The sequence below is a fragment of the Hemiscyllium ocellatum genome, chromosome 15, assembly GCF_020745735.1.
Source record: "Hemiscyllium ocellatum isolate sHemOce1 chromosome 15, sHemOce1.pat.X.cur, whole genome shotgun sequence".
Lineage (NCBI taxonomy): Eukaryota > Metazoa > Chordata > Chondrichthyes > Orectolobiformes > Hemiscylliidae > Hemiscyllium > Hemiscyllium ocellatum.
In genome coordinates this window covers 51,347,282-51,373,192 of record NC_083415.1, presented here as the reverse complement: position 1 = coordinate 51,373,192, position 25,911 = coordinate 51,347,282, and the positions used below count along the sequence as shown (strand labels likewise).

The 25,911-nt window shown below is 41.0% G+C and overlaps 1 protein-coding gene across 1 annotated transcript in view; it reads right to left on the bottom strand.

Annotated features, from left to right (window-relative positions):
* The window catches only part of LOC132822978 (eyes absent homolog 1-like), a 259,480-nt gene that overhangs the window by 21,960 nt on the left and 211,609 nt on the right, over positions 1-25,911 (bottom strand). The window contains exon 11 of the mRNA XM_060836459.1: positions 16,649-16,738. Within this exon, the coding sequence (XP_060692442.1) occupies positions 16,649-16,738 (90 nt within the window). The remainder of the gene's footprint in view (positions 1-16,648; positions 16,739-25,911) is intronic.

Here is a 25,911-nt window from a genome sequence, read left to right as displayed (position 1 = left end):
CCGCATTTACCAAGACTAATCCATCTAACCTGTACATCCCCGGATACAGGTCAGTCTGCTATTACACATGATTCACCAACACGAATTTGCTATAACACAATTGATGAATTGGGGACATTGTTTCTAAAGCACAAAGTTTTAAAGCCTGTATTGATTATAATGCGATTCTGGCCCCATTAGTTTAAATGATGCTGCTATTATGCAATTTTCTTATAACAAGGGATTGCAAGAAAACAGAGCTACTGCAGGAACTTTTGAAGTTATAGCAGAACTGACCTTACTACAGGGCAATTTAGCATAGCCAGTTCACCTGACCCATACATCTTTGGACAGTGGGGGGAAACCACGACACCTGGCTGAAATCCACACAGACACAAGGAGAATGTGCAAACTCCACACGGATAGTTCCCATAGCTGGAATTAAATCCGAGTCCTGGGCTCTGTGAGGCAGCAGTGCTAACCACTGAGCCACCTTGCTGCCCAAGAATTGCATTACACTTCTTCCAAACTGAAGAGATCTGGAAGTGACCAAACACAGACCAGGTCACTGCTTTGCGGAATACCTCTGCTCTGTCCATAAAAATTACTCTGACCTTCCAGACACTTGCCAGGTCAATACAGCATTTTGCTGGCATGTTAACATTTCTGTCCAGGTTTGTTGCAGTGTTCCAGTAAACTCCAATGCAAAATGGTTAAAGTTAGCATTTGTAGAAGTTGCCTTCACATTCACCTAATCTCCAGCTGTACTATTTTTTAATAAGTCAGTCGTATGTGGAGAAGGTGTACTATTTACTTCATCCTTCGCACAAAACAGTCCTCTTTAAAACTCCCACTCTTCTTCATTCTTTCCATGTGCAGGAGGCAGGAATTGGGCTGGACTCCCAGAATAACAGGTCTCTTTCCCTGTATCCTGTGTTTTGTGCCCAGGGAATCCACAGTCCCTCAAAACAAACTGGAGGAAAAGGAGCCCCACTGTCTTTTAAATTATTGAAGATTATGATAGTAGCTCTGCCCATTTCCTCATCCTCTGAAGGAAGAGGTTATGGCAATTCCATGTTAGGCCTTTTCTTCCAGCTCCTGTGGTCATGTCCTCTTGTTTTATGCTCCATGGGAAGTACAAAGAACTTGTTAATTTATTCTGGAACAGTTCTTCAGCAATTTAAACACTTGTCCTCTATCCCTTCCAAACCCTTAGTTTTGTTTCTTTGTTGAAGATAAAAACCCTGAATTCTTTCAGTCCATTTTGTAATTCTTGGATCACAGCCCAGAAATCATCCCAGTTGGTATTCATTCCACTTTTTCCGGAACAGTCTCTATGGGGATTCCTACATCTTAAGGAAATCTTGTGCCTGACGCAAATATTGGACTGAGTTCCTGAAATTATGAACCTATGTTCGTTTATGTTTGGTGCATATCAAAATAGCTATTAAACTTCTTCTTGAACGTTTGTAATTGGGTCAGTTATTTCGACAAGAACCTTGGGAGATTCTTGCACTGCTAATTTTATTTTTTTCTGTGATTTGTATCTTGCATTCTTCCACATGGATAAAGAGCAGCAAGAGTAGCAATTCAAACAGGAAACGATGAGGACCCCAGCAGAGATTTCAGGTGAGGGCAAATATTGCATTTGTTAAATATGGGAATGTGAGGACCTAAGTGCAGAATACTTTCCATTGCATTCCTTTGTGAATGAACCAGACATTAAAGCTGATTGCATATGACACAAGAAACCAAGCAATGGATTTACAGAATGCAACAAAGTGTTAGCAAATGGATTTACATCAAACACACATTTAAGAAGATATACAACAAATTAAACAAAGCAGTGACACATATTATAAATAGGCCAAATATTTGATGCACAAATGAATAAATGGAATTCTGTTAGACAGAGTAATTGTAAACAGACCATTTTCAATGTCCTGACATCATTACAAAATCCAACAGAAGGATAGAATATATTTCCTGAACAGTAAAGTAAGCACACAGAAATCAAGCTGTACTTGCCACTTGGAATATGGTAATCAGCTGAGACACCAGATCATTGCAGTGATTGGTTTGAATCAGATAGGGCAGAGAGAAAATCAGTTAAAAATTTATTATCACAGAGTTGCATAATGAGGAGAAATAGAGTGTGCCTAAGCTATGCAGCCTTTGGAAAGGACTGTTTGTTGGGAATTGTGGCAGAGGTGGTGGAGGGATTCACTGGGCATTCTTATTTGATTTGACAGATAAAGAAATCCAGATTTCAATAGGTACCACCCAAGCATCACCATGGCCATAACCAGAAATTAGAGGAAAGGACATTTGTAGCAGGTATCATGAAAACCATCTTTTCCAAATGAGGAACATGAGCTGCAGGAGACAGTCTTTAAAATCAGATTGAATTTTGTTTTACAGAACATATATAACTAGTTCAAACACTGCTGCTATTCCATTATATGCTGAAAACTCAGCTTAAGTGCTACGTTTTCTTACGAAATTATATTGATAAGTGTGAAAGAGGTTTTATTTCTGCATTCTAAACACTGCAGCCTTGGCCTTCCTCATGGTAATTTCGTCCAGCTCTCTAAGATATTTATGTCCCTACAATTCTGGTCTCTTTAGCATGCCTGATTTTAATTGTTCCACCACTGGCAGCCTTGTCTTCAGCTATCCAGCTGCCAACCTTACTTTCCTCCTTTAAGACACCCACTTCTTAACACTTGTCTTTTTGATTAAGCTTTTGATCATCTAAATTATGATTTTCATGTGTGGCTTGGTGTCATACTTCTGTAAAGTGCTTTGGATTATTTAATTAAATGAGCTATGTCAACACAGGTTGCTAACACAATAGGAAATTTGTGTTAGTCAGAGTGTGTAAAGGAAGTGACAAGAGAACTTCAGAAACAATTCAACTAAATTTTGTTATTTGCAATCCTTGCAATTCCTTTCCTTCAAAGGTTATCTGTGTATTTCTTACAAAACAAGATCTTCCTTTCCAAAGTTCTAGGGTTTTGTGTTGTGCAGAAAAAAATATTTAATGACATAAGTACATCACCCACTATATTGTGCAGACTGCTGTCTACACAGCTGGCAGGTATAGTGCCCCTTTAAATGGCTGAGCATGATTTCAGTGGAAATATGATTCCTAAAGATTTTCTTTGTGAGGCAATTGCTTCAAATTTGGCCTGATGTAGAGAGAGGTTCTGCCAACTTTATATAACTAGCTTCTTATCCTGCACCTTTTTTTCTGTAAGGCAGGTTGGAAGGATTTTATATTAAGATGGGAAGATAAAACCACATGAATAGTAGGTGGACACTGGTTGTTTAACAATGTACTTCTTTAACTCAAAAATCTACCTTATTCTTTACAGTCATGGAGGTTCTGGGTGCATTTTCTGCATTTCCATTTAAGTACTGTAACAAAAATCCCAAAGGATTATTATTATATACTCTAATTATTCCCATAGGAATTCTGTTGCAAAGTCTGCCATTTTTGTAGCTATTGATAAGGAAAGCTTTTGCAGAAAGCAAGTCTCTTAACGTAGATCAAGATTAGTTGATTTTGATGCAATTTTTGATTGTGGCAGATTAAAATAAATAGTTCAAAAATAATTTATCTTGGAGAATTTAAATAGAAAACCATGTTCTACAAATCTTGAATTCCACTTTAATCTTGAATTTCTTTAATGAATCCTCCATAATGCTTTATTCCTCTTTTGTTGACCTATATTATGCATCATTCATTGGCCAGATGGACAAGTATGCACCACACCCATAATACAATGTTTAATTATGAAGACATAGGTGAGAGATACCCACGGGGATATAGTTACCAATTCTTCCCTTGTCCTCCTTCCTTCTTGGGGGAGAAACACTGCTTTATGCCTCTCTCTCTAAGGCCACAGCTACATTTGGAAAAACATCTTTCAAAAAAATCTATGCCCGGTCATTTCAAATGACAGAAGGTTACAGCCACATCCACGTCTGAACTTTTTAATTGTCCTTGTCTTCTCTCCCATGCTTGGCAGAGTGAGAAAGACAATGTCTTTGATACTTTTACAGTCAACAGATTGAGCCTTAGGTTGATTCTGCAGCAAGCTCACTTTTGCAGGACATTCTCCTGCCTCTCAATTGCCTTCCAGGAGAACTGGCTAGTCTTTTTTAAATTTCTTTATCTGAGGGTGTAATTCTGGCTGGGCCAGCATTAAAAACCCATCCATAATCCTGCAGGGCAGTTAAGAATCAACCACATACTGTGGATCTGCATCAATTGCAGGCCAAACCAGGCAAAGATGACAGATTTTTACATAAAGGGACATAAGTAAACCAGAGGGGTTCCTACACAATCGATAATGGTAACATGTTGATCGCTTTTTAATGCAATATTTTGGGATATATTTTAATGAATTCAAATTTCACCATCTGTTATGGTGAGATTTGAACCCATAATCCCAAGACATTATCTTGGGGTATCTGGATTATTAGTCAGATAACATTACCACAATGCCATTGCTGCCCCATAGTTTTGATGGAGAGGAGCGTTATTCCTTTCCCATCAGTCTCGAAGACCCCACTGGTTGTTAACTCAATATTTAGAAGCCCGAGCCCTGTTATCCCATTTACAGAAATTGCAGCGGGATGGAAATTTACATTTCCCCCAATCAAAAGCCAAACACTGTAAATCAAAGAACTGAGTCATCAACAAATACAACCATTCACATGAGACCCTCAGCCCCCTCCCCCTTACCCAAAGTAACTCCATTGAAAAGCAGGCTTCAACTTAGTATTTTAAAAGCTGCAATGGCATTTGTGTACACACAGTGAAAGTTATAGAATTGTTCAGAGATCTATTAGACTTTAAACAAAGTCTTGCAGTAGGCAAGATTTTATTTGCATATTGAACAACTGAATTCATGGGATGATCCTATCTGAACTGATAATGTTTTTTAGAAAATTTTACCTGTCAAGAAATAAAGATATTTTTAAATTAAAAGCAAATAAATGTCACAACTATATAAGAGATTAATCTGCATCTATGGACCAAAAATAGCCCAAATTCTCCATTGAGTTTGGACCCCAACCACAATTTCATTTAAAATTAAACAGGCAATCAACCTGCTGCACATTCACAACTCTGGTATTTTTATATCCCATTTCCAAAATTTGTGACTGATTTTTGAGCACAAGATACCCTTTCTATGTGGAGACCAGTGCCCAGTTGAATCTATGGATGTTGTGGATTAACCGTGTGTGATAGGCTGCACTGCCTACCCAGCTCCTAACTAAGGCACAGTTCAAACTGCCTAAGCAGTTTGGTATTTGCTTGGGGTCTGTGTTTTCCATTTTCTACTTTTTTTTTCACTGATTGTTCAGTACAGGAACGTGCAACACTGGTAGCTATCACATTACTGACTTAATGAAATACCATGAAATTAACTGAGACACTACCTCAGAACCCATCAGCAGCCACTATCGGATTACTGACTAAGTGACTTGTACAGAAATTGACCGAGACACTAGTTCAGACTGGCAAGTAGGACTACTTTATTGCTACTTTTTGAAACATTTTTCTGCTCGCTCTTTTTGTCTTAAAGCTTGTGCAACTTTATGTCATAAAGCTTTAGCATGCAGGTGAAATATAAGAAACATGGATATCAACTTCGGTCCCCATCCTTCAATAAATATAGTGAAGGCGTTGGCTACAGAGTCACTATTTCTTTTGAATACAGAAAATTGCAGAAGCAGATCTTTCCAAAACTTACATTGGTCTGATCTAAATGGTTTGAATGACCTTTTCACATGACTTATGATTTAATATGTCTGTATCTGTGGAAATGTACAGCATACGACCTACTGGGGAGAGGGGGAGGGACTTACCTCAGTTGGCTAGACGATGAGAATGTGCATCAGTTTAATGCCAACAGCATGGAGGTTTGGAGTTTGACTCCTGTTCCAACTGAGTTAAGCTCTGAGCCTGTATCCTCACCTCACCAGTCAATAAAAAATGTCATGCCGCTATGCTGTATTGCAGTGAATAATTACTGGACCTGTCTTTGAGCAGGATACTGAAGAAGATGATGACCTAACTGGTTCTTCCCACATGGTATGAGCCCCACCTCATTGAATAGGATTAGAGTAAGTTCAGCACGTTACAGTATTGTCCCGTCAATGTGGCTCCCTGATGGAAATGCAGTTGCTGAACTTGCTTTAACGTTCCCCAGTTAAATCTATACATCTGAAGTCAGGAGATGTTCAGGTTAGGTGGATTGGCCATGCTAAATGCCCTGTGATGTCCAGGGTTGTGCAGGCTAGGGAGGAATAGCTATGGTAAGGAACAAGATGGGGGAGAGGGTGGGATATGCTTTGGAGGGTCAGTGCAGACGCAACGGGCTGAATGAGCTGTACCTGCACTGTAAGGCTTCTATGATTCTTCAAAGTGTGATTGACTCTACCCAACACACTCATTGTTCTGAGCTTATTGGTAATCAAAATGTTAACTGCAGTGCTGAAATAACTGAAAAGTAACAATCGCATGGCAGAATTAATTCTGTACTTCACTGTATCGTGCATCATATAAACAGGAGTAGGACATTCAGCTCCTTGAACTTAGTCCATCATTTAATTAAACCATGGTTAAGCAGCATCGTAATGTCTACTACTTGCATTGGTTTTGTTACCTCTCATGCTCTTACCTAACAAATATATATACCGACCTCAGTACTGAAATGTTCAATTGATCTCCCATCCCCTCAACAGATTTCTGGAAGAAAATGTTGCAGAATTTTCGCATACTTTGCAGAAAGAAATATTTTATGCCATCACTCTGAATGTCTTCACACTATTTTCAAAAGTTATGCACTCTTGTTCCGGACTGCCACCAATGAAAATAGTCTCTCTCATAAAATAATTCACCCATCATAAATAAACACCTCAATTAGATTATCCCTGAACCATTTATACCGAAGGAGATACATAATTCCCGCCTCAGGCGACTGTCTGTGTGGAGTTTGCACATTCTCCCCGTGTCTGCGTGGGTTTCCTCTGGGTACTCCAGTTTCCTCCCATAATCCAAAAATGTGAAGGTCAGGTGAATTGGCCAGGTTAAGTTGCCCATAGTGTTAGGTGAAGGGGTAAATGTAGGGGAATGGGTCTGGGTGGGTCGCGCTTCGGCGGGTCGGTGTGGACTTGTTAGGCCGAAGGGCCTGTTTCCACACTGTAAGTAATCTAATCTAATCTAATCTAATAATTTAACTCTTTCAGACCCTGTTGAGTCTGCATCGCATGCATTCAGTGTGATACCTATGCTGTATATTTCCAATCCATGTAGGGTCTCACCGCAGCACTGCACAGCTGTAATTTGGCTTTGAACTTTTTACATTCCTGTCGTCTTGAATTAATGGCCATCATTCCATTTGTCTATTTAATTAATTTTAACTCATATCGACTAGCTTTTAATGATTGCAGTACTTGGACCTCCAAATCTCACTGCTTATCCACAGTTCCTAGCTTCTCACAATTTCAAATATACCCTGATCTACCTTCTGTGGGTCCAAAGTGGAAGACACTTGTTGGACCTCAGATGGAGTAATGTGTACAGCTGTGGATGCCGCATTATAGAAAAGATGTGAATGCATTTCAGAACGTGTGCAGAAGCGATTTACAGGAGTGGTTCCAGGGATGAGAAACTTCAACTATGAAGATAGATTGAAGAAAGTGGGACTTTACTCCTTGGAGAGAAGAAGGCAGAGAGAAGATCTAATTGACATTTTCAAAGTCATGATTGTGTTGGACAGAGTAGATAGAGAGAACCTGTTTCGACTCATAATAGAAAAATAGAACAAGAGACAACAGATTAAAAGTGATATGCAAAAGAAGCAAGGGGGATGTAAGAAAAAACTTTTTCACACAGTGAATAGAGTGTGGGATACATTGCCTGGAAATCTGTTGGATACAGGTTCAACTTGAGGCTTTCAAGAAGTCGTTGAATAGTTATTTTTTGGACAGTAGTAGTACTCACAGATATGGGGAAAAAGCAGGAGATCAGAGTCATAGAGCCATGGAGATGTACAGCACGAAAGCAGACCCTTCGGTCCAACTCACCCATGCCGACCAGATATTCCACCCCAATCTAGTCCCACCTGCCAGCACCTGGCCCATATCTCTCCAAACCCTTCCTAATCATATACTCATCCAGATGCCTTTTAAATGTTGCAATTGTACCAGCCTCCACTACTTCCTCTGGCAGCGCATTCCACATGAACCATCTCTGCATGAAAACGTTGCCCCTTGGGTCTCTTTTATATTCCTCTCCTCCCATCCCAAACCTATGCCCTCCACTTCCGGACACCCCCAACCCAGGGATAAGACCCTGTCTACTCAACCCATTCATGCCCCTCAAGACTTCACAAACCTGTACTAGGTCACCCCTCAGCCTCCAATGCTCCAGGGAAAACAACTTCAGCCCACCCACATCTTAAACCCCCCAACTCCACCAACATCCCTGCAAATGTGCCACCTCGAACCCCGCCAAGCCTTACAACATCCTTCTGATAGGAAGGAGACCAGAATTGAAATATTTCAACAGTGGCCTAACCAATGTCCTGTCCAGCCTCAGCATGACCTCCCAACTCTGTACTCAATACTCTGACCAATAAAGGAAAGCATAACAAACGACTTCTTCACTATCAGTACTGACAACAGAGCTGGTGCAGGTAAGATGGGTCAAATAGCACCATAATAATTTAGTGTAATTTTCACCCTTTCCCACATTGAACACCACCTGTCACAGCATTTCCCACTCACTGGACCGTATTTAATGCCTGATCCTACAGTTGAATTGATGGCATGGAGGAGCATTTAATCAGGCAGGTGGAAAGGCAAGTGAATGGTCTTCCTGTCCTGCTGCTGATTAAGATACTCAGGTGGGCAATTAAGAGACCTCAGCCCACTGAGAGGGCCATTCTCCCAGCAACACATAGGGTACTTGGCATACAGAAAGCCTGAAGCCTGAAATGCAAACATTGACAAGGTTGCTTGAATGGTTTCAAGAGGTAGAAAGTGAGGACTGCAGATGCTGGAGATCAGAGCTGAAAATGTGTTGCTGGAAAAGCGCAGCAGGTCAGGCAGCATCCAAGGAGCAGGAGAATCGATGTTTCGGGCATGAGCCCTTCTTCAGGAATGATTCCTGAAGAAGGGCTCATGCCCAAAACGTCAATTCTCCTGCTCCTTGGATGCTGCCTGACCTGCTGAGCTTTTCCAGCAACACATTTTCAGCTCTGGTTTCAAGAGGTAGTCCTTCATTCAAAGGCTACTAATATCGGATCAAGGGACTTGGTATCCACGGAGAGCCATTCCTTGCCCACACTGTTGAACAACACCCATCCCTCACAAAGTCTGCTTCCAATCTCCTCCTGCTATCCAAACCTGTAGCCAGAGTTCCTTTATGATCCTGAGTCTTGGGTGTATTACCTGAAGCAGCCACTGCCTCCTTGGTGGTGCTGCTGAGCAATAAGGTCCCGTTGACCTTTGATATTCCTTTGTAATTTTCTGCTCATTGATTGTTATCAGCAAACTTAGACTGGCAGCTCTAAAGATATTCATCCAAATCATATGTAAATGTAGTGAAATTAGGAGGGAGGGTGGGCCAAAGTGGTGGTATAGTAACAATGTCATTGGAAACCAGGGAGGTATGGGTTCAAATCTCATTACAACAGATGGTGAAATCAGAATTCAATAAAAATCTGGACTTAAGAATAAACTGTCAAGATTAGAGTGGTGCTGGAAAGGTACAGCAGGTCAGGCAGCAACTGAACATCAGGAAAATCAACGTTTTGGACAAAAGCCCTTCAGCAGGAATGAGTAAAATGGGTCAAATAGCACCATAATAATTTAGTGTGATTTTCACCCTTTCCCATATTGAACACCACCTGTCGTGGCTTTTCCAACTCACTGGGAAGCATTTAATGCCTGACTCCATGGTCAAATTGATGGTATGGAGAAGCATTTAATCAAGCAGGAGGAAAGGCAAGTGAATGGTCTTCCTGTCTTTTGCCCAAAACGTCGATTTTCCTGCTCCTTGGATACTGCCTGACCTGCTAGCACCACTCTAGTCTTGACTCTAATCCCCAGCATCTGCAGTACCCACTTCTGCCTTAAGAAAAAAATTGGCCTAATGATAACCACGTAACCACTGTTGATTGTTGTACAAACCCATTTCGTTCACCAACATCCTTATATGGAAGGAAACCTGCCATTCTTATGCCGTTCTGGCCTACATATGACTCCAAACCCACAGCAATGTGGTTGAGTCTTAACTGTTTTCTGGGCAATTCAGGATGGGAAATAAATTCTGTTCTGGCCAGCAACACCCAATTTCGATGAATGAGTACAAAATACGTTGCACATCATTTTATCAAATGAATTCTTGATGACAGACTTTGACACTAACCATTACTGACATTGTGAAGTGAAAGAGACATTGTAGTGGGTTAGGCGAAATGTTCTGAACATATAAATTTTTGTAATCAAAAACTGAAGTTAGACACATAAACCTAAAAAGCTAAAAATCACACAACACCAGGTTATGGTCCAACAGGTTTAATTGTAAGCACTAGCTTTCGGAGCGCTGCTCCTTAGAGTCATAGAGTCATAGAGATGTACAGCACGGAAACAGACCCTTTGGTCCAACTCGCCCACGCCAACCAGATATTCCAACCCAATCTAGTCCCACCTGCCAGCACCCGGCCCATATCCCTCCAAACCCTTCCTATTCATATACCCATCTAGATGCCTTTTAAATGGTGCAATTGTACTAGCCTCCACCACATCCTCTGGCAGCTCATTCCATACACGTACCACCATTTGCATGAAAACGTTGCCCCTTAGGTCCCTTTTATATCTTTCCCCTCTCACCCTAAATCTAGTTCTGGACTCCCCCCATCCCAGAGAAAAGATTTTGTCTATTTTTCCTATCCATGCCCCTCATGATTTTATAAACCTCTATAAGGTCCCCCCTCAGCCTCTGATGCTCCAGGGAAGACAGCCCTAGCCTATTCAATCTCTCCCTATAGCTCAAATCCTCCAACCCTGGCAACATCCTTGTAAATCTTTTCTGAACCCTTTCAAGGTTCACAACATCTTTTCAATAGGAAGGAGACCAGAATTGCATGAAATATTCCAACAGAGGCCTAACCAATGTCCTGTACAGCTGCAATTCCTCCCTGACCTCCCAACTTGTGTGCTCAACACTTTAACTCCCCCTCCCACTCCACCGAGGACATGCAGGTCCTTGGACTCCTCCACCGGCAGAACACAACTACACGACGGCTGGAGGAGGAGCGCCTCATCTTCCGCCTGGGAACCCTCCAACCACAAGGTATGAATTCAGATTTCTCCAGCTTCCTCATTTCCCCTCCCCCCACCTTGTCTCAGTCGGTTCCCTCAACTCAGCACCGCCCTCCTAACCTGCAATCCTCTTCCTGACCTCTCCGCCCCCACCCCACTCCGGCCTATCACCCTCACCTTGACCTCCTTCCACCTATCCCACCTCCATCGCCCCTCCCCCTAGTCCCTCCTCCCTACCTTTTATCTCAGCCTGCTTGTCTCTCTCTCTCTTATTCCTGATGAAGGGCTTATGCTCGAAACGTCGAATTCTCTATTCCTGAGATGCTGCCTAACCTGCTGTGCTTTGACCAGCAACACATTTGCAGCTGTGATCTCCAGCATCTGCAGACCTCATTTTTTACTATTCAATACCCTGACCAATAAAGGAAAGCATAACACAAGTGGTTGTGGAGTACACAACTGCAAGACACAGAATTTGTAGCAAAGGTTTACAGTGTGATGTAAGTGAAATTATACATTGAAAAATACCTTGATTGTTTGTTAAGTCTCTCATCTGTTAGAATGACCATGACAGTTTCACTTCTTTCATATGTAAATCACAAAACATTTTTTAAAAGTTACATTCTTAGATTAACTGTAACAATTGATGTCAGCCCAGATAAAATGTTGAAGGTGTTAGCCACTGTGTTCTGTTATCTACACCATAATGTTTAGACTGATTCTAATCTAAAAAAATGAGGTAACAGAGTCTTAGATTGATTTATGCAGCTTTTGAGCAAAGTACAATGTAATTCTGCAAGTACAAAATTCACCCCACAAACGTACTTATGTATGGGTGCATGTGTGTCTGTCTGCCTGTCTGGGGTGGGGGTTTGTGAGTGTCTGTGAGAGAGTGTATATGTGTGTGTGAGTGTAAAGTGGTCTAAGTCTGTGAGAGGATGCATGTGTGAGTGTGAGAGTGTGAGTGTCTGTCGGAGTGTGTGTGAATGTCCGTGTGCGTGTCTGTGTATAGGAGTGCCTGTGTGTGTGCATGCGTGAGACTGTGTGTGTGTGTGTCTGTCTGTCTGTCTGGGGTGGGGGTTGTGAGTGTGAAGGAGAGTGTATATGTGTGTGTGTGTGAATCTATCATATTTAGCAGACCAATCTTTGCCTACTTGCTTTGTAACTCAACGCAAAGGAATCAGTTTGTAGCTTTTATTTTAACGAATCATTTGAGAATATATCTTTTGCAGTCCTGGCTATCCAGGTTTGGCGCAGGACTGCAATAATGTAGGAATTTTTTCTAATGCAAACTGAGAGTTTATGCTTCAATATCGGAGGAAATGTGAGTGACTGAGACACTATTTCTCATTCCTGGGTGGGGGAAATGTTCAACCAGTTTTCTGGATCAGCTATCACTTATTGAAACTGCTCAGTTTAATTCCCGTTAACTTCCTTCATTTGGCCTTCAATAAAGCCAAGGCATGGGTGGCCTGGCAGATGTACAGTAACAAACGCAACCTCGTTACTGTGACTACTTGCAATCAGCAACTGGTTCTGGGCAGCAAAACCATTTTTTTTTACTTTCAGAAGATAACATTGTTTATCAATAATATTGGCCTGTCACTTTGGGTCTGGAAATATTTAAATAACAACTTAGGAAGCAATAGCAACAGATCTTTATTTGGGCCAGTCCACTATTTGTAGCTGGCACAACAGTGAAAATGTGCAGTCATCTGACATCAATTTGTGTGTAATTTTTATTAAAGTAGAAGTTAACATGGGATTAAATTAACTTCAGTTACATGGAAAGATCGGAAATATTGGTACTGTTCTCTTTCAAGAATGAAAGATTGAGAGGAGATTTGCCAGCTGTGTTCAAAACCATGGGTCATGATGGAGCAGATAGCGAGAAACTGTTCCCACTGGTGGATGAATTGAGAACCAATGTGCACCGTTTTATGGCAGTTGGCAGAAGAAGCAATGGTAACATGATGCAAAACGTCTTCCTGCAATGATTGGTTCGGACCTGGAATACACTGCCTGACAGTGACGGACAAGGCACGTTTGATTCGGGTTTGCAAAAGTGGATCGGATCGCTATCAGAAAAGGAAAACTTTGCAGGGCTGCAGGGGGTAATTAGGGCAGTGCATGAGGTGAACTGCTCCTTCAAGAGACCGACACAATCATGGTGAGCCAGTGGTGCTGTCACCATTCTGTGATTTTACGGCTGAGGACAGAGAACTTGATGGATCGAATGGCAGCTTTTGTGCTGTAAGCTTTTGTAACTCTGCTTTTATGATGCATCCATATCTAGGGTAGATGTCAGCGAAGCCATAGGGAATGATCATGTACCAAACTATTCAGGTGCAGATAAACACAAGAGGATTGGCCACCTATTTCACCACTTGATTGCAGCATTTTCTAAAGACTGTATGGGCTCAAGGCAGAGAAAAATGGTTCTTGTCTCCTGAATGTGTCTGAACCCGGCATGTCAAACGTACTTGATGAAAAGCGGATGGCTCTCTTGCTGAGGCACCTCTGCTCTCTCATTGCCCTACGCATGCTCTTGCTGCAGCAGACTTAACAGGTGGCTTTGAAATTAACCTGTGTCTCCTGCAAATAACCATCTATGAGTTAAACTCTAAGTGAACGGGATTGTCAGCTCTGCACTGAAAAGGTTGCCTTTCAATCACACTAAATCCCTTTATGTAAGCATTGACCACGTTTACAAAAGCACATAGAAGTATTTAGCAAAGGAGGCTTGAATGCTGCTTGGGAGGCAATTAAACTCCTGCATCTGATTTTCTCTTCCTTCCCTCTGTCTTTTCTCCCATGTAATTAGGTTTGGCCGCTCTGACACATTGCCACTTCTGTTCTCAGCTTAAACATATGTATTTTCCTCTTCACTGCACCAAGCCTATACAGATTTGTCATTAGCAAATGGAGTTCCTAATAATTTGACTGAAGGGACCATGTCAGACATATCTTCTCCCAATACCCACAGCAATTATTGTTCTGTGTTCTTGTGTTAATTACATTTTTTCTTCAGTCTTACTGAAGGTCTAACCCCTATATGTACTTAACAAAGGTCTGTAACCATGCTGTATGATTCTATGACTCTATAACTCCAGCTGCCCAAATACTACTGATATGCAATCATTTAACAATAAACTCCAGGCTCCCTACAATTATAGAATAAGTGAAAAGGCTGTACAATTATAAAACAGAACAACCTGTGCTAAGAAGCACATAAGATTTTTGAAAAGTGAGCATCACACACTCCATGAGGGAATGTGGCACTAGTTGCTCCAACAGAGATATTTTATTTGATAAAACAGTGTCCTCAAAGTCTGTGACGTAACTTGCCATCACAACCCTCTAGGAGCTGAATATTACATGTGCTCACCAACTGGGCTTTCAGTGGACAGAGGCAGTGGTGATGAGCTTGGCTAGCTCATCACCATCCTATACCCCCCAAAACTCATCCCCATATCACAGATGATGGGTGGGCATTGAAATTGTTCTGGTAGAAAGTGTTTAAAGCGATGGGAAAGAAAGGAGAGCTATCTATGGGTCATTTCCCCCCCCCCCCCCAATTAGATAGTAAACTTCCTTCCTAATCACATGTACTTTAGAACCTACTCCACCTCCCATCTCTCAAAAGAGCCAACAGAACCCTCTGCCCAAATTACCACCCTCTAGGGTTTTTTTTTACTCAGTCTCCTAGTCCAGCTTGCAGTACCTGCAGTGGTCAGACCTGAGGAGTTCTGGTGCTACTAGAGCTGCTGGACAATCAGATGTATCAGCAGCTCCAGAGGGCAGGACTTCCTCCTGGTGAGGGGCCGAAGTCCCACTCTGCTTCAATTTATCCCATCATGCTCTTTAAGGCTTCTTGTTGGGCTGTCAGTTTGCTGCCAACTTTTCTTCCGGTGGGGTTGGGGTACAGATGGGTGTTGTGGGCTCTCCCATTCCCTGACCCTCATATCCCTCATTTTGTCTTCGCTTAGGATTACAAAGTGAGCGCCCCAAATCTCTCTTAACCATTTTAACCTTAATGCCCTCTATGCAAATAGACTTTTGCTGCGCTGATCAAAGCAAACACAGTTGTTCCTTAAAATAGCTCAGAATGTCAAAAATATTTCTTCTTTATATCTGGCTGAAATAGAACTTTATTAAATATGTTGCCTGAAAAAATTCAAGAATCTACACTTATCTGATAGAGCAAAAGCTTGCTAAACAAACATCCATTTATGTTCAAGAATCGGGATGAGGAACATTAAGGACTAGCATTCTTGGGTCATTTTATTGCGGTTGGATACTATCAGATATGCATTGTGCAGTAAAGGTGAGGATTATCATGTTACTTAGTGAGGAAATTCCTCAAAAAATTATGGACAGGAAATGAGTTTGGATTACCTGTGCCTTTTTGTATATACATGTCTGATGTTATTTGAACAGTAAAATATGTCCAAAGGAACATAAACTTCTGATCAAAGTAGACCCATCCAGTCCATTTAATTAAGTCAATGGCATTTAATTCACACAAACACACAGTATAAATAACCAAACCCATCAACACAGCTGCAGAACTAATGCAGTGATTCATTGCAAGTGAATGCAGGTCAATGGGTAAATGTGCCACCTGGTGCCCCAGATCAGACGAGTCCTTGATTTGACTGTGCCCTGCTCTGACCTCAGCTGATACAGTTGTGGAGGTTTCACAACTTGTTGCAGCATTTCAGGGAACAAGAAAGGCAAGAGATCAGCCAGCATTACCAAGCCTGGCAAGATCCAATGCGAATATGCAGATATTACTCAAAAACAGCATGAGACACAGAGAGTGTTGGACCTCAGCACATTGAACACCTTCCAAAGATCCCGTCCAATAATCAGACCCATGACACTCAACCGAATTGAAGTCTGGCTGGTGCAGAGAATACAAAACTATCTGCATTACCCTGCGGCTCAGGACTAATTTCTCCACTATACTTATTGCCTCACCAACCCACCAACGTAGATTGACTTCCTTTTCGTTATTCTTATTCATGTTTACTTGTGAGAGACTGACACTTAAAAAAAAGATATTGGAGCACGGTCACTGTCTATGAGGCTTTATCAAGATGACACTTTTTGCAGGAGAAATGAGAAGAAAATCAGTTTAAAAATGTGCACTATGGAGAAGCTGAACAGAAATAATCTCATTTTGAAAGATCGTGTTGTAATTGACAGGTATTTCTGAAACTACCTTGCTGGGCAATTATGAATAAGCAGGTATTTCGAGATTCTGACTTGACATTCTATGATGGATTTATTTTGTTCATATAAAGCTTCTTCTTACCTCTAAATCATTGAAGAATAGATGCATATCAGCCAAATTAAAAATCATTTCCTCCATTCGCAACCCAAGTGACACTGCAGTGGGTGTATCCTGCAAAATAAAAAGAGGTAGCTTTAAGTCAAAGCAGAACATTCCATATACCAGGTATCTAAAATAAATATCAGGACCTGAAATGTTTACTTGGCTACTCTTTTCACAGAAGTATCCCGTCCTGCTAGGTACTTACAGGTAAATTAAAAGCCTTTAATATTCAATAACATTACCATTACTGAATCCCCACAATCAACATCCTGGGGGTTACCATTGACCAGAAATTCAACTGGACTCACCATATGAATACAGTGGCTATAAAAGCACATGAAAGACTAGCAATTCTGCAGAGAGTAACTCACCTCCTGACTCCTCAAAGCCTGTCCACCATCTATAAGGCACAAGTCAGGATTGCAATGGAATAATCTCCACTAGCCTGGATGGGTGCATCTCCAACAACACCCAAGAGGCTTGACAGCATCCAGGACACAGCAGCCCGCTTGAAGGGCACTGCATCCACAAGCATCCACTCCTTCCACCACTGATGTTTAGTAGAAACAACATTTACTATCTACAGGATGCACTACAGAAATTTATCAAAGATTCTCATACAGCACCTTACAAATCCATGACCACTTCCATCAGAAGGCCAAGGGCAACAGGTACATGGAAATACCACAAGCTATTCTCCTCCAAACCACTCACCATCTAAACTTGGAAACATATCACTATTCTTTCTTTGTCACTGAGTCAAAATCCTGGAATTCCCAACTCTTAGGTTATTGTGGGTCAACCTACAGCACATGGACTACAACGGTTCAAGAAGGCAGCTCACCACCACCTTCCCAAGGACAACTAGAGATGGGAAATAAATGCTGACCAGCCAGCGACACCCACATCCCGTGAATGAATAATAAATAAAAAGAGGGAACCTGTAAATGAAGGAAGACAAAGGAATGTTGTAGGGGGTAGGGTGAGATTGTAATTGCCACCATCGTGGCCTCCACAGGGGGATTGTGTTGCATACCGGTGGACATTACAAAACTACAGTGACAAAGCTCAAGGGTAAAGGAAAGGAGTCACAGTTTGATGTGTGGGTCTCAATGTGTGGGCATTGTGTGTAGATGGGCTGGCCAGAGGCAGCACGTTAGAATGGGATATGGAGGTTCTGGGGGGGGGGGTTACCTGATGACCAGGCTGAGTATGGTATTGATAGTGTCCAATGCGATCTACATTTCTCTTTACAACTTGCCAACTGTTACAAGTGATCTGTAGCTGAAAATGCCCGGGACAACATACAGGGTGAACAGAGTTAGTGTCAGTTTGATGGGCAGAAGCATAGCCTCCATTTCTCAGCGATGAGAAGTTCTTCAAGGGGCAATTGTATCAATTATACACCCGCAGAATGCAGGTTCACATCATTTGTAATCATATCATTGTACATTTGAAATACATACAGTGTACTACGTATGTGGGGTGCAAGCACTAGTTGGAAGCAATGTTGACCATGTAACTGATACAAATATTGCAGTATATCAGTATTGCAAAAATAATAACAGCCGACATTAAAAAAAGGCAATTGTTGCCCACATCAAACATAGTTGATGCAAGACTTTCAAGAGAAGTGAATCCCTCTCCACCTGAACTGTGAACAAAACACAAGACACTCTTTTTTGTAATGATGTCTTTTGTGGATATGTGGGGCTGGGAGAGGAGGGTTCCATATACTAACACTCTACTGCTCTATGTTGGAAAAACTCTTTAAAATACTTGCCTCTCCATTGGCATGACAATTTAATACTGAAAATGTGTTGCTGGTTAAAGCACAGCAGGTCAGGCAGCATCCAAGGAACAAGAAATTCGACGTTTCGGGCCAGAGCCCTTCATCAGGAATCCGAAACGTCGAATTTCCTGTTCCTTGGATGCTGCCTGACCTGCTGCGCTTTAACCAGCAACACATTTTCAGCTCTGATCTCCAGCATCTGCAGACCTCACTTTTTACTACTACATGACAATTTAATGCATGGCCATCCTTGTCAGAATGCTCTATGTCCATTTACAGTACACAGAATGTTCTGCTGTTATTTGTAGGAGATGTGAGCACTGGCTCTTTTCATAGCTAAGAACCTGTTCTGTTCCTTATGTTCCCGATGCAGGTTCACTGCAGCCATCACTGAAGGATCCAGCTGCAGGAGATGTGATCGTCGCAATGGCTGCCTTGTGAAGAAGGTGGCGAGGGAGGGAGGAAATGCAAATCCACACCAGAGCAGCAGGAGCCTGGCATGGAAGTACAAGAAAAGGTCACAGCTGTAAGGGCTCCTCAGAATGTGGGAGGGGCACAACTGCCAGAAATCTTTCATTCTTGAGAACAATTCCTTTGGTTGAGCAGGATTCAGTGTTAGCAATGTTCTGGGACACCATGACTGAACTGTTCGAGCTGCTGGATGGTACCTGTGACCAGGAGTGGGTGACCATCTTCTCCTGGTGACCAGGAAGGTCACAGCTTCATTGAACATCTTTGTGACTGGTTCCTTCCATAGAGCCAAGGGGAACCTCTGTGAGATCTCTCAATCGTTCACCCACAAAGGCATTAAGACAGCTACTGATGGGCCACACAGGTTCATTTTGTTCCCTGTGATGAGATCAGTGCTACAGCCTGGGCTATAGGGCTCATCAACATAACTGACTTTGCCCAGTTGCAGGGGGCCATCAATTACAATATGATATGCTGACAGGGCTGTATCACAACCCAGCAGATTTCACTAATGGGAAGGCATTCTACTCCAGCAATGTGCAAGTGATTGTGATCACTGATTCCACTTCTCAGAGATTTGCATCTCGTACCCCAGAAGTTACCGTGACTAATGCATCCTGGAGAGTTTCCATGCTCCTGCTGCATTTGAGGTTCCAGATGCCTCATCAGGCTGGTTGCTATAGGACAAGGGCTACTCACTGTGACCATGACTGATGATACTGTTGCACTACACCCTCACTGAGGTGGAGCACAGATTCATTGCAGCCCACCCTATGATCAAGGCTTTGGTGAAGTAGATGATAAGGCTCCTGATGATGAGGTTTCACTGCCTGGACATGTTTGGTGGTGTCTTGCAGTATAAACCTGACAGGTGCTGTATTATCTTGGCATGCCGTGCTCTGCACAACTATAGCAAGCAACATGCAAATGCTGAGGAACTGGAAGAGCAGGAGCAGTTTTCTGAGGAGGAGAATGAAAACATTTGCAAGAGGAACACGGCACTGTGCGATAGGATGCTGCAAACTAGCTAGAACTTCATTGATACCCAATTCCAGTAGATGAGAGCTTTGTGTAGTGATCACTCATTGACTGTAAAATCACTGCTGCAAGATGCAGGCAATTTGTTTGTATTCTCGGATAGAAATACAGTCTTGTTTTCGCTTTCGATGTTTGCAAATAAAAGATAATCTTCTGCACTGTTTGAAGCCTCATCCCTGTGTAATGGTTGCTCCACTGAACGACAAGATACTAACATAGAGAGAGCAGTGGCAATGATGTAGGGAAGAGGGTAAGATGCAAAGCAGCTAAGGACAGGTTTCTGGCCCGACAGCTAAACAGAGTTCTGACTTGAAGTCCCTGGAGTTGCATTTCTCCACTGATGTACAGAGATCATTAATGAAATCATCCAGGGATGTTTGTGGATTCTGAATACTTCCATGAAATTTTGTTCATTCAATAAATTTATTAGTTCTGAGGTTGAAGTAATTGTCAAGTATTTTCAGTCACTCTTCAAAAATATCTGTTGCTTTTCTTCCTCCATGATAATTTCTAATGGCATAAAGTATACTTCCAATTTTTATATAAGTGTAATTATATGTTCAGCTACTGAATTGGTATCTAATTTTGAGGATGTTCTGTATCTCTCAAACTGTTTCCTCCAAATGTTGAATTCTGTATTCTATTTGGCCCATCTTGAAATCAATTTTCCTGCGAGATTATATGATGACGTCTTCCTAACATGCTTATATGTTTTGCTTGTGTATTAGACCTCTATTTCATTATACTATCAGTTTTGCAATTCTTCATTGCTACACTGGAGAGTTTCCAATTTTCCTGCAGCTGAAATGGAGAATTCCCATTTTTACTGTGGCTTCACTGTATGAATCCCACAGTTTGTGGCTTTCATTAATGTTTTACACTTTTATCACATTTTTACTGAATCATTCCCACTTTTGTTTAACTATTGTTCTCTGTCTTTATTGAAGCTCTTATGAAGAATCCCTCACCTTTTTATATCCTGAATAAAGACTTTCAAACTTACTATCTCTGTTAGACCTGATCTGCAAACCTTTCAAACAACCCTATGTTATTGTTTTAATTACTGGCTTCTTGATGTTCTTATGATTGCTACCTTGAATTGGCATTGTTGTTTTCTTTCTTTAGTTCAATTTCCGTAGCTACATGTCTTGGTTCCACATACTGAGTGTTAAGTACATTTTTAAGCTCCCTCTTTTCCAGTATGGATTATAAAGTTTCTCTTGGTCCACCAGGGATTTTAAGCTTTATTTATGGAAATTCTGATGCCTGTTTGCTCATTGTTCAACTCGAATTCAAACTGCCCCCATATATTTCCATTGTGTGGTGCAGCTTTTACATGCTTTGGAATTATTATTCACCTTTCTCCTGTGGTTGCAAACTCTCCTGTTGCAAGGCACTTCTTAGCAAGTCTAAACTATTTCTGCCACTCACTACAGTATTCTTCCTTGTTAAGGATTACTGCAGGGACTTTTCCTATAATTGTTGTAGACCTATAGAAACATAGAAACTAGTAGCAGGAATAGATTATTTATCTCTCCACGCTTCAGGCTCACTGCCTTTATTCCTGATGAAGGGCTTTTGCCTGAAACGCGATTTCGCTGCACTTTGGATGCTGCCTGAACTGCTGTGCTCTTCCAGCACCACTAATCCAGAATCTGATTTCCAGCATCTACAGTCATTGTTTTTATCTCTATTCAGCCCTTCAATCCAGTGTTGCTATTCAATACGATCGTGGTAAATCCTCAATCTCAATGCCCTATTCCCACTTTCTCCCCATAACCATTTAATATGTAAAAATGTAAAATTCTTAAATCTTCAGCTCTTCTCTGCAGCTGACTTTGAGCTGGATCTTAAGATATCACTCTGCTGCTCACCATGTAGAATGAGCAGTGAAATCAAATCCTGCCATGTAGTAAGGATGTGCTGGCTCATTCTGAACTGCTCTCATTATAAAGGTTGTTGCTACCAGCTTACCTTTAAACGTGGAAAACTGCAGATCTGATCTGTCTACACTGCAGGGAATAGAGCATGAAACATTTGTATACAGTATTGTTTACATAACGTACACAATATTATACACAGGTCATTCTGCCATAACACACAATTCGTTAACACAAATTCGCTATAACACGTTGACGAATTGGCAACATTGTTTCTAAAGCGCAAGCTTTTACAATGAGTTGGCTGTAACTCAATTACTTCACAAACGCTTTAAGCGGTCTTTCTAAAGTGCAGTTTTTCTATAATGTGCATTTACACAAGAACATGACCATCGTGTTATAGAAGAACTACCTGTATATCAAGAATACTTTTTTGAAATATATATTTTATAACTTAGCCCATCCACTGGAATTTAGCGTGGTATACTTCTTATTTATGATAGTCTCAATCACAATTCATCATCACAAATGGTCACCAGCAAAGAATTGGTCATGATCGTGAACCAATTATGCACACGTTGTTGCTTCAGTCAGCTGAATCAGAAATGTACTGGCAACTATGGACAGATTTTTACTCTCGCCACCAAAGGATATGAAGCCAAGAAGTTTGTAAAATTCTCCAAGTGGTCTTCCTGTAGACCTCCTACTCGTTCTAACCTGTTCGCTATTTTACAATGACAGGTGGGGCCTTAGATGGCCAACACACCCTCACCTCAAACGAGGCTGTTGAGTGACCCATCACTGGCCATTTAAGGGATATTTCCTGCCAACTTCAATTTTGAGCCTGGATAGTTGAAGGGTGAAAGGAGACCTGGCAGGACATCATATACATGTTAACCTAGGGTTCCTCTCCCAGATCATGTTTGCATTCCTATCAAAGTCTGCCCCCTGCAGGTGCTCCCTTGGCTGCTCTGGCTTCTCTCTCTCTCATGCACAAGGACCTCAGATGCTCCATACACCATATTGGACTCTCTTCTCTTTCCCACTGTAGGCACCTGCTCACTTTCCTAGTCCTGGGCTACAGGATTTAAAATCTGGGGACTGCTTGTTTTCCCAGTCCTGCTCATTGCATAAGGGCATTAGGATCATGGAATAACTTTTTAATGATGTCATGGAGCTGCTCCTCACTGGGTATAAGTAGTACAGTGTGGGCAGAATTAGCTAGGAAGAACTATGCTGGGAAGAAAGAGGTACATGCACAGAAACAGAAACTTTAGGTAATAGAATCTATGAAATAATTTTTCAATAATATAATAGATTAGAGCATGGTATATCTCCGATTACCACATATTATGATATTACATATTAATATGTAATAAACAATGTTACAAAGGAGCCGAAGCCTGAAAAGAATTCTTGATCATGCCTTCTCCTCAAACAGTCTGTCTTCAACCTAAATTTATTGATGTAAACATGGAATCATAAGACCACTGGAGATACTGGGACTACAGTAAGATTGTCTGGCAGTTCTCTAAGATGGAACCCCAGACTGAATGAGGATAAATTCTGATGGGAATATCTTTCTTCCAATAAAGCCCTGTCATCCAAAACTTCCTACCTCAGAAGTTTCAAACCTAGCATTCTTGTCTTGTACCTTTGTGGTTTTTATGTTTGAAGTGTTTTACCATCCATTATTTGCTGCTAGTTCCTTATTAGTTTTAGTGTTTTTTTTTAAAACACTCGAGTTCTGTAATGTGACGCCTTTATAGGGGGTAGAAGATTCTACTTTTCCAGTGATCTTCATCGCAATCTTTCATATGTGAAATTGAGGGGCTTTACTCTCGTTTCAAATTCTGGGAAACTACGCATTTACAGAGCTAGATCTGCTCTGCTCCAGTTTCTACAAGTAGGTGTTGTCAAATGGTTCGCTTTCTTAAAAAAAACTTGAACAAGAGTGTTCCCCCAGCTTCAATATATCCTGAGCACCCCATCCCCGTTTACTGCAAGTAGCCCTGAATTCAGCTTTCCAAACTGGGCAAGCTACCTGAGGAGAGATGAACAAAGAATATTTATTTTTCACGTAAAGTAGATTTAAAACAGATTTTTTCATTTTTAAGCATTGCTGGAGCAGTGTAGTGCTTGCCACTGGTGTGTCAGTAGGCTGCTATAAGCTTTAGGAAATGAGTTTATTTGTAAAGTTTGTCACACTCCCTGTTGGGTGAGCATGGCAGCATTTTTGGGAGGGAAGAGAAAGGAGTTAGAATATTCCCACCTTTCGTGACAATTATCACTCAGAGAACTTCACCGAGAAATTTAGTATCAGTTTGATCTTAGCTCTCAAAAAACATAGCAATGAGTTAAAAAGATGTCATTTCAACATGGTTTATACCGGAGTTTGTATTTTCCTGTGGGCTTCATGCCTCAGAGGTTGGTATCAGATTCTCTAGACACAGTATAGAATTGACCCTTGTGAGACCCTTATTATAACATTACGGAAAACCCTTTTAGTAGATACTAGGTGATAGAAAACATATTTAGGCGGTAAATTAACTTTACAATTCAAAGAGTTCATATAGTATGGAGCTATATTGCTTGGGGACAGGGAAAGCAGATCACGTTTACCCTGACTTAAGGCAGCCGAAGCTTGACTCAGAATTACAAGAATAATAATAAGGTGAAATATGTTCCTGTTTAAAATTTTTAAAACTATGCTTTAACTTAAGCGGTTAAACTAAAACCTTACACTGTGCAGATTAAAGACCCTGGCCTTGTCACAAAAAAAAATTAATACTTGTCAGAATAATCTGGTTATATTTAGTGTTCATGACCTGGATCTCAGTAACATGGTCAACAAGTGTTTCTTTTCTTCTCGTGACATCTCTCAGACATAAATGAGTCCTAACAAGTTCTCAGCCTGAGTGGGTGACTGAGGTAGCACCATAATAAGTAAAATCATTTTCTATGATTTCTAAGTCTCTCAGACTCAACAATGCCTGAAGGGATCTTACAAATGCAACTTAGTTACTTGATTAAAACGGCCATAATTTCGAAATCTTCTTTTAAATCTCCTTTTAACCTTCTTTGCTCTAACGAGAATAATCAACTTCTCCAGTATCTCCACCTACCTGATTCTTTTAACTCCAGTATTTTTCTGATAACTCTACTCTGCACTCTCTCTGCAAAACAATGCCATCCTTTCCTAAAGTGCTCTGCCCAGAACTGGATACAAAGCTCTAGCAATATTTCATCAAAGCTCCACATCACTTTGTTGTTTAAGAGAATATTGTGTTTTTTCAAAAATGCATTTTTTTAAAAAAAGTGTTTATAATCATATAAAGATTTTTAAATTGTATAATTGAGATTATGTTGCTTTACCTCATTCTTCCTTCTGAAGTGTATTACTTGCTAATTATTACAAATAGTCAACATTTCACAAAAATACTAGTAACCAAGTACACGTGCGATAGGGGATGCAAATTGATTTCTTTCATTTCAATGGGAATTGAGTATAAAAATAGAGAGGTTTTGCTAAAACTCAAGAAGTTACAAATCAGACCACAGCTGGAATACCGTGAAGAGATGATATATTGGCATTGCAAACAGTGCAGTGTAGATTCACTAGGCTGATACTCAGTATGAAATAACTATCTTGTGAGGAAAGATTGAGTAGGTTAGGTCTATACACATTGAAATTTAGAAGAATGAGAGGCAATTTTATTGAAACATACAAGATTCTTGGTGGAATTGCCAGGGTAGAGGCAGAAAAGTTGTTTCCCCTTGTGGAAGACTCTAGGAACAGAGGGCATAATCTCAGAATATGGGGTGTCACAATTAAGAATGCGAAGGAATTTATTCTCTCAGAGGGTAATGAATCTATGGAATTCTTTACAACTGGTGCCTGTTGAAGTGGGTGGCTAAGTAAATTCAAGGCTGAGAGAGATAGGTATTTTTAATGAGTCAAAGAATCAAGGTTTATGGGGGAAAAGCAATGAAGTGGAATTGAGGAGTATCAGATCAGCCATGATTCTAATTGATGGGCTGAATGGCTTACTTCTGCTCCT